General features: G+C 43.7%; 1 protein-coding gene across 1 annotated transcript in view; it reads left to right on the top strand.

The window, feature by feature from the left end:
- Positions 1-13,506, top strand: part of LOC124043039 (partitioning defective 3 homolog B-like) — a gene marked incomplete at its 3' end in the record, with an annotated part of 114,072 nt that overhangs the window by 38,109 nt on the left and 62,457 nt on the right. Inside the window, 1 exon segment of the mRNA XM_046361222.1 lies at positions 5,010-5,111. Coding sequence (XP_046217178.1) covers positions 5,010-5,111 — 102 coding nt within the window.

Below are 13,506 nucleotides of genomic sequence, written 5' to 3'. Positions count from 1 at the left end.
ATACACAGTGTAGTGGTATGTACAGGATACACAGTGTAGTGGTATGTACAGGATACACAGTGTAGTGGTATGTACAGGACACATGGTGTAGTGGTATGTACAGGATACATGGTGTAGTGGTATGTACAGGATACATGGTGTAGTGGTATGTACAGGATACATGGTGTAGTGGTATGTACAGGATACACAGTGTATTGGTATGTACAGGATACATGGTGTAGTGGTATGTACAGGACACACGCGGTCAGCCATTCATGGAAAGAGCAGGTGTTCCTAATGTTTTGTACACTGTGTATTTCCACACTGACGTTGTAAAAATCCTGTGAAAATGATAATGTCCTTTCAGTGCAAGACCTGTTTGAATAGACTTCCTGATTGGTCAGCCTGTGTTGTTGACATCACCACAGGCCTAAAACGAGTTAATAAGAGAGTCCTCTCGGACAACAACAGCTAGTTTTCAGATTCCCCTCCCCTCTCAGTCCGCTCCCAGACAGTCCCAACTACAATTCTTGTTGAGAAATTGCTCTTTGCTAAGAAGCTATTTTTTGTTTATTTTCAATTTTCAATTTGTTAAAATTAAGGTACTTAGTTAATTGTATTTAAAAATTAAAAATAATAATATTGAGATTAAAAACAGCCGCATTGGACATTTTTTATTAAGTCAGTCAAGTTAGTTATTGATTGATTGGTTTATTTGAATTTCTGAGATAATTAAAAGCCGTTGGCTGCCCCAGCCAGAGAAAACATGACATACATTAAAAATGATGGAGGACAAAACCCCGATGAAGCCTGAAGGCTCATTCCATTATGGTCTTATAATACTGGTTCTCCGAGCTGTCTGTTTTTATGGGAATGGGCTACTGCTTTGATGCTATCTCACCCATTACTGCCTAACCCAACCATCTGTGTTGCTGCCTAACCCAACCATCTGTATTACTGCCTAACCCAACCATCTGTATTACTGCCTAACCCAACCATCTGTATTGCTGCCTAACCCAACCATCTGTATTACTGCCTATCCCAAATATCTGTATTACTGCCTAACCCAACCATCTGTATTACTGCCTAACCCAACCATCTGTGTTGCTGCCTAACCCTAACCCATCCATCTGTATTACTGCCTAACCCAACCATCTGTATTACTGCCTAACCCAACCATCTGTATTACTGCCTAACCCAACCATCTGTATTACTGCATAACCCATCTATCTGTATTATTGCCTAACCCAACCATCTGTATTGCTGCCTAACCCACCCATCTGTATTACTGCATAACCCATCTATCTGTATTATTGCCTAACCCAACCATCTGTATTACTGCCTAACCCAACCATCTGTATTACTGCCTAACCCAACCATCTGTATTACTGCATAACCCATCTATCTGTATTATTGCCTAACCCAACCATCTGTATTGCTGCCTAACCCATCCATCTGTATTACTGCCTAACACATCCATCTGTATTACTGCCTAACCCATCCATCTGTATTACTGCCTAAACCTAACCCAACCATCTGTATTACTGCCTAACCCATCCATCTGTATTACTGCCTAACCCAACCATCTGTATTACTGCCTAACCCAACCATCTGTATTACTGCCTAACCCAACCATCTGTATTACTGCCTAACCCAACCATCTGTATTACTGCATAACCCATCCATCTGTATTATTGCCTAACCCAACCATCTGTATTGCTGCCTAACCCATCCATCTGTATTACTGCCTAACCCAACCATCTGTATTACTGCCTAACCCAACCATCTGTATTGCTGCCTAACCCATCCATCTGTATTACTGCCTAACCCAACCATCTGTATTATTGCCTAACCCAACCATCTGTATTACTGCCTAACCCTACCATCTGTATTACTGCCTAACCCATCCATCTGTATTACTGCCTATCCCAACCATCTGTATTACTGCCTAACCCATCCATCTGTATTACTGCCTAACCCAACCATCTGTATTATTGCCTAACCCAACCATCTGTATTATTGCCTAACCCTAACCCAACCATCTGTGTTGCTGCCTAACCCAACCATCTGTGTTGCTGCCTAACCCAACCATCTGTATTGCTGCCTAACCCATCCATCTGTATTACTGCCTAACCCAACCATCTGTATTACTGCCTAACCCAACTATCTGTATTACTGCCTAACCCTAACCCAACCATCTGTATTACTGCCTAACCCAACCATCTGTATTACTGCCTAACCCAACCATCTGTATTACTGTCTAACCCTACCATCTGTATTACTGCCTAACCCTAACCCAACCATCTGTATTATTGCCTAACCCTAACCCAACCATCTGTGTTGCTGCCTAACCCAACCATCTGTATTACTGCCTAACCCTAACCCAACCATCTGTATGATTGCCTAACCCAACCATCTGTATTACTGCCTAACCCTAACCCAACCATCTGTATTACTGCCTAACCCTAACCCAACCATCTGTATTATTGCCTAACCCTAACCCAACCATCTGTGTTGCTGCCTAACCCAACCATCTGTATTACTGCCTAACCCTAACCCAACCATCTGTATTATTGCCTAACCCAACCATCTGTATTATTGCCTAACCCTAACCCAACCATCTGTATTACTGCCTAACCCTAACCCAACCATCTGTATTATTGCCTAACCCTAACCCAACCATCTGTGTTGCTGCCTAACCCAACCATCTGTGTTGCTGCCTAACCCATCCATCTGTATTACAGTGTGAAGGTAACACCCAGTCCTGTATAGAACTCTACAGTGTGAAGGTAACACCCAGTCCTGTATAGAACTCTACAGTGTGAATGTAACACCTAGTCCTGTATAGAACTCTACAGTGTGAATGTAACACCTAGTCCTGTATAGAACTCTACAGTGTGAAGGTAACACCTAGTCCTGTATATAACTCTACAGTGTGAAGGTAACACCTAGTCCTGTATAGAACTCTACAGTGTGAAGGTATGATGTTCTATCAAGCTAATTTCTCTATAATTTTGTGCACAAAAGGAAAACGTGTTTACATCACTGTTTGTGAGCATTTCTCCTTTGTCAAGATAATCCATCCACCTGACAGGTGTGGCATATAAAGAAGCTGATTAAACAGCATGATCATTACACAGGTGCACCTTGTGCTGGGGACAGTAAAAGGCCACTCTAAAATGTGCAGTTTTGTCACACAACACAATGCCACAGATGTCTCAAGTTTTGAAGAAGCGTGAAATTGCATGCTGACTGACCACCAGAGCTGTTGTCGGTGAATTTAATGTTAATTTCTCTACTGTCTCTACCGTGTTCATTTCTAAATCTGTCGTTTTAGAGAATTTGGCAGTACATTCACCTGGCCTCACAACCTCAGACCACATGTAACCACGCCAGCTCTAGTCCCTGTTCTCCCAGCTCTAGTCCCTGTTCTCCCAGCTCTGGTCCCTGTTCTCCCAGCTCTAGTCCCTGTTCTCCCAGCTCTAGTCCCTGTTCTCCCAGCTCTGGTCCCTGTTCTCCCAGCTCTGGTCCCTGTTCTCCCAGCTCTAGTCCCTGTTCTCCCAGCTCCAGCCTCCCCTCTAGACCCCCAGCTCTAGTCCCTGTTCTCCCAGCTCTAGTCCCTGTTCTCCCAGCTCCAGCCTCCACTCTGGACCCCCAGCTCTAGTCCTTGTTCTCCCAGCTCTAGTCCCTGTTCTCCCAGCTCCAGCCTCCCCTCTAGACCCCCAGCTCTAGTCCTTGTTCTCCCAGCTCCAGCCTCCACCCTGGACCCCCAGCTCTAGTCCTTGTTCTCCCAGCTCCAGCCTCCCCTCTAGACCCCCAGCTCTAGTCCCTGTTCTCCCAGCTCCAGCCTCCCCTCTAGACCCCCAGCTCTAGTCCCTGTTCTCCCAGCTCCAGCCTCCACTCTGGACCCCCAGCTCTAGTCCTTGTTCTCCCAGCTCCAGCCTCCACTCTGGACCCCCAGCTCTAGTCCTTGTTCTCCCAGCTCCAGCCTCCACTCTGGACCCCCAGCTCTAGTCCCTGTTCTCCCAGCTCTAGTCCCTGTTCTCCCAGCTCTGGTCCCTGTTCTCCCAGCTCTGGTCCCTGTTCTCCCAGCTCTAGTCCCTGTTCTCCCAGCTCCAGCCTCCCCTCTAGACCCCCAGCTCTAGTCCCTGTTCTCCCAGCTCTAGTCCCTGTTCTCCCAGCTCCAGCCTCCACTCTGGACCCCCAGCTCTAGTCCTTGTTCTCCCAGCTCCAGCCTCCCCTCTAGACCCCCAGCTCTAGTCCTTGTTCTCCCAGCTCCAGCCTCCACTCTGGACCCCCAGCTCTAGTCCTTGTTCTCCCAGCTCCAGCCTCCCCTCTAGACCCCCAGCTCTAGTCCCTGTTCTCCCAGCTCTAGCCTCCCCTCTGGACCCCCAGCTCTAGTCCTTGTTCTCCCAGCTCTAGCCTCCCCTCTAGACCCCCAGCTCTAGTCCCTGTTCTCCCAGCTCCAGCCTCCACTCTGGACCCCCAGCTCTAGTCCCTGTTCTCCCAGCTCCAGCCTCCCCTCTAGACCCCCAGCTCTAGTCCCTGTTCTCCCAGCTCCAGCCTCCCCTCTAGACCCCCAGCTCTAGTCCCTGTTCTCCCAGCTCCAGCCTCCACTCTGGACCCCCAGCTCTAGTCCTTGTTCTCCCAGCTCCAGCCTCCCCTCTAGACCCCCAGCTCTAGTCCCTGTTCTCCCAGCTCCAGCCTCCACTCTGGACCCCCAGCTCTAGTCCTTGTTCTCCCAGCTCCAGCCTCCACTCTGGACCCCCATTGTCAAGTGTTACCCAACCTAAAAACATTAGGCAAACATTATAATTTCATAAATTACATTGGAATTACAAATGATCTGATTCACAGATGTATATTATTGTAATACAAAAATAGGTGCTGTTTATTGTGGCCTTTTTGTGAGATGGAACTGTGGACGATAGAGATTCATGATGTTTGTGTACCGTAAATCAGAATGTTGATTGGTTGTGTTCGTTGTGCCATTTATGAAATGAGGATGTTTGATGTGCTTCCTCCCACAGGAGGGTGACTTCCTGGTTCGTACCCACCATGTGGAGTACTGTGACGGGGGCATCCTGGACCCTGATGATGTACTGACTGACCTGGTGGAGGACAGAGATAAGGTAACGATCAACGTTAGGGGCCGAGTGCCAAATGGCACCTTATTCCCTATGTAGTGCACTACTTTTGGACAAGGGAAGGTAACGATCAACATTAGGGCTGAGTGCCAAATGGCACCTTATTCCCTATGTAGTGCACTACTTTTGGACAAGGGAAGGTAACGATCAACGTTAGGGCTGAGTGCCAAATGGCACCTTATTCCCTATGTAGTGCACTACTTTTGGACAAGGGAAGGTTACAATGATCTACTGTGTAGCTATCAGTGCATTCTTTGGTGACTTTACACTCAGACACATTTTAGTGACTTTACCCTCAATCAGAGTGACTTTACACTCAGACACATTTTAGTGACTTTACACTCAGACACATTTTAGTGACTTTACACTCAGACACATTTTAGTGACTTTACACTCAGACACATTTTAGTGACTTTACACTCAGACACATTTTAGTGACTGTACCCTCAATCACATTTTAGTGACTTTACCCTCAATCACATTTTAGTGACTTTACACTCAACACATTTTAGTGACTTTACACTCAGACACATTTTAGTGACTTTACCCTCAGACACATTTTAGTGACTTTACACTCAGACACATTTTAGTGACTTTACACTCAGACACATTTTAGTGACTTTACCCTCAGTCACATTTGAGTGACTTTACACTCAGACACATTTTAGTGACTTTACACTCAATCACATTTTAGTGACTTTACCCTCAATCACATTTTAGTGACTTTACACTCAATCACATTTTAGTGACTTTACCCTCAATCACATTTTAGTGACTTTACCCTCAATCACATTTGAGTGACTTTACACTCAATCACATTTTAGTGACTGTACCCTCAATCAGAGTGACTTTACACTCAATCACATTTTAGTGACTGTACCCTCAATCAGAGTGACTTTACACTCAATCACATTTGAGTGACTTTACCCTCAATCACATTTTAGTGACTTTACCCTCAATCACATTTTAGTGACTTTACCCTCAATCACATTTTAGTGACTGTACCCTCAATCACATTTTAGTGACTTTACCCTCAATCACATTGGAGTGACTTTACCCTCAATCACATTTTAGTGACTTTAACCTCAATCACATTTAGGTGACTTTACCCTCAATCACATTGAGGTGACTTTAACCTCAATCACATCGGTGACCGACCGGCTCAATTCGGTCTAACGAGGCAACATTTGAATGCTAAACAGAGGGAGTACGGTAGTGTACTAAACAACCAAAGAGTTCAAGACTAAAGACTGATTTATATTACGGGTGTGTTCATACATTGTGTGCTCTGGGTATTTGTCAACTCAGAGCGTTGTCATATTGTTAGTTCGTTCGTAAATTCAGTGTTTCGCTCTCGGAGCGTTCAGAGCTGCACACTGGACGCTCTGGCTGAGGAGTAGGGTTGATCCCAGCGTTCTGACCTCACACTAGACACTCTGGCTGAGTACTCTTTTGTGTTTTTGTTTTTTAAGGTATTCTGTAAGTCGCTCTGGATAAGAGCGTCTGCTAAATGACTTAAATGTAATGTAATGTAATGAGTAGGGTTGATCCGAGCGTTCTGACCTAACAGCAGCAGTCAAACAACCAAGCTAACTGGCTAGCGTTGGTTAGGGTGTTACGGTACAGAGTCAATGTGGAGGCTATATACAGGGGGTACCAGTACAGAGTCAATGTGGAGGCTATATACAGGGGGTACCAGTACAGAGTCAATGTGGAGGCTATATACAGGGTGTTAAGGTACAGAGTCAATGTGGAGGCTATATACAGGGTGTTACGGTACAGAGTCAATGTGGAGGCTATATACAGGGTATTACGGTACAGCGTTGGTTAGCTTGCTAGCTACTCCCAGACACACGAGAGAACACCTCACTCTGACCATTTTTTCTCAGCAGAGCTGGTTAGGCTGTTTCATGTTATCCAGAGTGTTAGTGACTGAAACTGTGCTGCTGGCAACAATTTAATTATGCTTTTTGCCAACTTTTACTGACACCGGCTATATGGGTGTTGAGTAAATTCGTCAGTTATTCTGCGCTCTGGCACCCTCAATGAGAGGAAATAGGAGTATATATTATTAATTATTTTTGTTCAACCTTTATTTAACTAGGCAACAAGATAGCCCGAGTGAATTTATCAGCTACGTCTATCGACAGTTGTCGTAGTAACATCATGAACATTGTATTGAGCACACAGAGCATTAGCTAACATTAGGCTATAGCTAGCTAACATTAGGCTATAGCTAGCTAACATTAGGCTATAGATAGCTAACACTAGGCTATAGCTAGCTAACATTAGGCTATAGATAGCTAACACTAGGCTATAGCTAGCTAACACTAGGCTATAGCTAGCTAACACTAGGCTATAGCTAGCTAACACTAGGCTATAGCTAGCTAACACTAGGCTATAGCTAGCAATGCAAATATGAATAATATCACTACACAGATCACACATGTAACGCTAGCTAGTAACACAATAACTATAATGAGGCTATATACAGGGTGTACTGGTATAGAGTCAATGTGGAGACTATATACAGGGGGTACCGGTACAGAGTCAATGTGGAGGCTATATACAGGGGGTACCGGTACAGAGTCAATGTGGAGGCTATATACAGGGGGTACCGGTACTGAGTCAATGTGGAGGCTATATACAGGGGGTACCGGTACTGAGTCAATGTGGAGGCTATATACAGGGGGTACCGGTACTGAGTCAATGTGGAGTCTATATACAGGGGGTACCGGTACTGAGTCAATGTGGAGACTATATACAGGGGGTACCGGTACTGAGTCAATGTGGAGGCTATATACAGGGGGTACCGGTACTGAGTCAATGTGGAGGCTATATACAGGGGGTACCGGTACTGAGTCAATGTGGAGGCTATATACAGGGGGTACCGGTACTGAGTCAATGTGGAGGCTATATACAGGGGGTACCGGTACAGAGTCAATGTGGAGGCTATATACAGGGTATTATGGTATAGAGTCAATTTGGAGGCTATATACAGGGGGTACCGGTACAGAGTCAATGTGGAGGCTATATACAGGGTATTACGGTACAGAGTCAATGTGGAGGCTATATACAGGGTATTATGGTATAGAGTCAATTTGGAGGCTATATACAGGGGGTACCGGTACAGAGTCAATGTGGAGGCTATATACAGGGGGTACCGGTACAGAGTCAATGTGGAGACTATATACAGGGTATTACGGTACAGAGCCAATATGGAGGCTATATACAGGGGGGTACCGGTACAGAGTCATTGTGGGGGCTATATACAGGGTATTACGGTACAGAGTCAATGTGGAGGCTATATACAGGGGGTACCAGTACAGAGTCAATGTGGAGGCTATATACAGGGGGTACCGGTATAGAGTCAATGTGGAGGCTATATACAGGGGGTACCGGTTCCGAGTCAATGTGGAGGCTATATACAGGGGGTACTGGTACAGAGTCAATGTGGAGGCTATATACAGGGGGTACCGGTACTGAGTCAATGTGGAGGCTATATACAGGGGGTACCGGTACTGAGTCAATGTGGAGGCTATATACAGGGGGTACCGGTACAGAGTCAATGTGGAGGCTATATACAGGGTATTATGGTATAGAGTCAATTTGGAGGCTATATACAGGGGTACCGGTACAGAGTCAATGTGGAGGCTATATACAGGGTATTACGGTACAGAGTCAATGTGGAGGCTATATACAGGGTATTATGGTATAGAGTCAATTTGGAGGCTATATACAGGGGGTACCGGTACAGAGTCAATGTGGAGGCTATATACAGGGGGTACCGGTACAGAGTCAATGTGGAGACTATATACAGGGTATTACGGTACAGAGCCAATATGGAGGCTATATACAGGGGGGTACCGGTACAGAGTCATTGTGGGGGCTATATACAGGGTATTACGGTACAGAGTCAATGTGGAGGCTATATACAGGGGGTACCAGTACAGAGTCAATGTGGAGGCTATATACAGGGGGTACCGGTATAGAGTCAATGTGGAGGCTATATACAGGGGGTACCGGTTCCGAGTCAATGTGGAGGCTATATACAGGGGGTACTGGTACAGAGTCAATGTGGAGGCTATATACAGGGGGTACCGGTACTGAGTCAATGTGGAGGCTATATACAGGGGGTACCGGTACTGAGTCAATGTGGAGGCTATATACTGGGGGTACCGGTACAGAGTCAATGTGGAGGCTATATACAGGGTATTATGGTATAGAGTCAATTTGGAGGCTATATACAGGGGGTACCGGTACAGAGTCAATGTGGAGGCTATATACAGGGTATTACGGTACAGAGTCAATGTGGAGGCTATATACAGGGTATTATGGTATAGAGTCAATTTGGAGGCTATATACAGGGGGTACCGGTACAGAGTCAATGTGGAGGCTATATACAGGGGGTACCGGTACAGAGTAAATGTGGAGACTATATACAGGGTATTACGGTACAGAGCCAATATGGAGGCTATATACAGGGGGGTACCGGTACAGAGTCATTGTGGGGGCTATATACAGGGTATTACGGTACAGAGTCAATGTGGAGGCTATATACAGGGGGTACCAGTACAGAGTCAATGTGGAGGCTATATACAGGGGGTACTGGTATAGAGTCAATGTGGAGGCTATATACAGGGGGTACCGGTTCCGAGTCAATGTGGAGGCTATATACAGGGTGTTACGGTATAGAGTCAATGTGGAGGCTATATACAGGGGGTACCGGTACAGAGTCAGTGTGGAGGCTATATACAGGGTGTTACGGTACAGAGTCAATGTACAGGTTAGTCGAGGTCATTTGTACATGTAGGTAGGGGTAAAGTGACTGCATAGATGATAAACAACGAGTAGCAGCAGTGTAAAAACAAAGGGGGTGTCAATGTAAATAGTCTGGGTGGCTGGACTATTTAATGGCTGGTCCATTAACTGAAGGTTGGATATTATCAGGTACATGGCTGGTCCATTAACTGAAGGCTGGATCCTGATATTATCAGGTACATGGCTGGTCCATTAACTGAAGGTTGGATATTATCAGGTACATGGCTGGTCCATTAACTGAAGGCTGGATCCTGATATTATCAGGTACATGGCTGGTCCATTAACTGAAGGTTGGATATTATCAGGTACATGGCTGGTCCATTAACTGAAGGCTGGATCCTGATATTATCAGGTACATGGCTGGTCCATTAACTGAAGGCTGGATCCTGATATTATCAGGTACATGGCTGGTCCATTAACTGAAGGTTGGATATTATCAGGTACATGGCTGGTCCATTAACTGAAGGCTGGATCCTGATATTATTATTATTATTAAACGCAGGCGGGTGGGGAGGTGTTCGGACAGGCGGGCGGGGAGGCGTTCGGACAGGCAGGCTGGTCCATTAACTGAAGGCTGGATCCTGAGGCGGGTGGGGAGGTGTTCGGACAGGCGGGCGGGGAGGCGTTCGGACAGGCAGGCGGGGAAGCGTTTGGACAGGCGGGCGGGGGGGCACACAGGCATGCAGGCAGGGAGGCGTTCGGACAGGCAGGCGGGAGGCGTTCGGACAGGCTGGCGGGGGGGCGGGGGGGCACACGGGCATGCAGGCGGGGAACCATTGGTTCTCTGTAAGGCCATCCTTAACTGGATAACTTAATGCCATTATCCTCAGTAGAATCTCTCAGACATTAGGGATGGGTCCCAAATAGCACTCTATTCCCTTTATAGTGCACTACTTTTAATGTGTGCCCTGGACAAAAGCAGTGCACTCTTTTGGAAAATAGTGTGCCATTTTGGACGAACGCCAGGAGCTCCAATCAGATCCACAGCTTTCTGTAGACTCATTTATATCAGAGGGGAGGAGGGGAGGTGGTGTTGGAGGGGAGGAGGTGTAGGAGGGGAGGTGGTGTTGGAGGAGAGGAGGGGAGGCTCTTTTACCGTAAAAGGGATTTTTGCTGCCTGGTAATATTGCAGAACAAGCAGAACCCAGAATTCAAGTTTTTAAAAAGTGGTGTTTAAAAAGTGAATTCTCATTCAACCGTTTAGGCCTAGAGTCCAGGAAGGCTAATCAATATAGAGCTATGCCTTGTAGTCAGGGGATTTCTGAAGAGGAAACTCTACTGGGATATGGGCTGGCGCTTTAGAATGTACTCTGTACTCATTATTTATTAGGTACTCTGTACTCATTATTTATTAGGTACTCTGTACTCATTATTTATTAGGTACTCTGTACTCATTATGTATTAGGTACTCTGTACTCATTATGTATTAGGTACTCTGTACTCATTATGTATTAGGTACTATGTACTCATTATGTATTAGGTACTCTGTACTCATTATGTATTAGGTACTCTGTACTCATTATTTATTAGGTACTCTGTACTCATTATGTATTAGGTACTCTGTACTCATTATGTATTAGGTACTCTGTACTCATTATGTATTAGGTACTCTGTACTCATTATGTATTAGGTACTCTGTACTCATTATGTATTAGGTACTCTGTACTCATTATGTATTAGGTACTCTGTACTCATTATGTATTAGGTACTCTGTACTCATTATGTATTAGGTACTATGTACTCATTATGTATTAGGGTACTCTGTACTCATTATGTATTAGGTACTCTGTACTCATTATGTATTAGGTACTCTGTACTCACTGTATTAGGTACTCTGTTATGTATTAGGTACTCTGTACTCATTATGTATTAGGTACTCTGTACTCATTATGTATTAGGTACTCTGTACTCATTATGTATTAGGTACTCTGTACTCATTATTTATTAGGTACTCTGTACTCATTATGTATTAGGTACTCTGTACTCATTATGTATTAGGTACTCTGTACTCATTATTTATTAGGTACTCTGTACTCATTATTTATTAGGTACTCTGTACTCATTATTTATTAGGTACTCTGTACTCATTATGTATTAGGTACTCTGTACTCATTATTTATTAGGTACTCTGTACTCATGATTTATTAGGTACTCTGTACTCATTGATGGACTGTATTAGGTACTCTGTACTCATTATTTATTAGGTACTCTGTACTCATTATTTATTAGGTACTCTGTACTCATTATGTATTAGGTACTCTGTACTCATTATTTATTAGGTACTCTGTACTCATTATGTATTAGGTACTCTGTACTCATTATTTATTAGGTACTCTGTACTCATGATTTATTAGGTACTCTGTACTCATTATGTATTAGGTATTAGGTACTCTGTACTCATTATTTATTAGGTACTCTGTACTCATTATTTATTAGGTACTCTGTACTCATTATTTATTAGGTACTCTGTACTCATTATGTATTAGGTACTCTGTACTCATTATGTATTAGGTACTCTGTACTCATTATTTATTAGGTACTCTGTACTCATTATTTATTAGGTACTCTGTACTCATTATTTATTAGGTACTCTGTACTCATTATGTATTAGGTACTCTGTACTCATTATTTATTAGGTACTCTCATTATGTATTGTACTCATTATGTATTAGGTACTGTATTAGGTACTCATTATTTATTGTACTCATTATTTATTAGGTACTCTGTACTCATTATGTATTAGGTACTCTGTACTCATTATGTATTAGGTACTCTGTACTCATTATGTATTAGGTACTCTGTACTCATTATGTATTAGGTACTCTGTACTCATTATGTATTAGGTACTCTGTACTCATTGATGGAATGTATTAGGTACTGGACTATGTACTCATTATTTATTAGGTACTCTGTACTCATTATGTATTAGGTACTCTGTACTCATTATGTATTAGGTACTCTGTACTCATTATGTATTAGGTACTCTGTACTCATTATGTATTAGGTACTCTGTACTCATTATGTATTAGGTACTCTGTACTCATTATTTATTAGGTACTGGACTATGTACTCATTATGTATTAGGTACTGGACTATGTACTCATTATGTATTAGGTACTGGACTATGTACTCATTATGTATTAGGTACTCTGTACTCATTATGTATTAGGTACTGGACTATGTACTCATTATGTATTAGGTACTCTGTACTCATTATGTATTAGGTACTATGTACTCATTATGTATTAGGTACTGGACTATGTACTCATTATGTATTAGGTACTCTGTACTCATTATGTATTAGGTACTCTGTACTCATTATGTATTAGGTACTACTATGTACTCATTATGTATTAGGTACTGGACTATGTACTCATTATGTATTAGGTACTGGACTATGTACTCATTATGTATTAGGTACTCTGTACTCATTATGTATTAGGTACTGGACTATGTACTCATTATGTATTAGGTACTGGACTATGTACTCATTATGTATTAGGTACTGGACTATGTACTCATTATGTATTAGGTACTGGACTATGTACTCATTATGTAT

The sequence above is a fragment of the Oncorhynchus gorbuscha genome, linkage group LG09 (assembly GCF_021184085.1).
Source record: "Oncorhynchus gorbuscha isolate QuinsamMale2020 ecotype Even-year linkage group LG09, OgorEven_v1.0, whole genome shotgun sequence".
NCBI classification, from domain to species: domain Eukaryota; kingdom Metazoa; phylum Chordata; class Actinopteri; order Salmoniformes; family Salmonidae; genus Oncorhynchus; species Oncorhynchus gorbuscha.
This window is presented reverse-complemented; position numbering and strand designations above follow the sequence as displayed.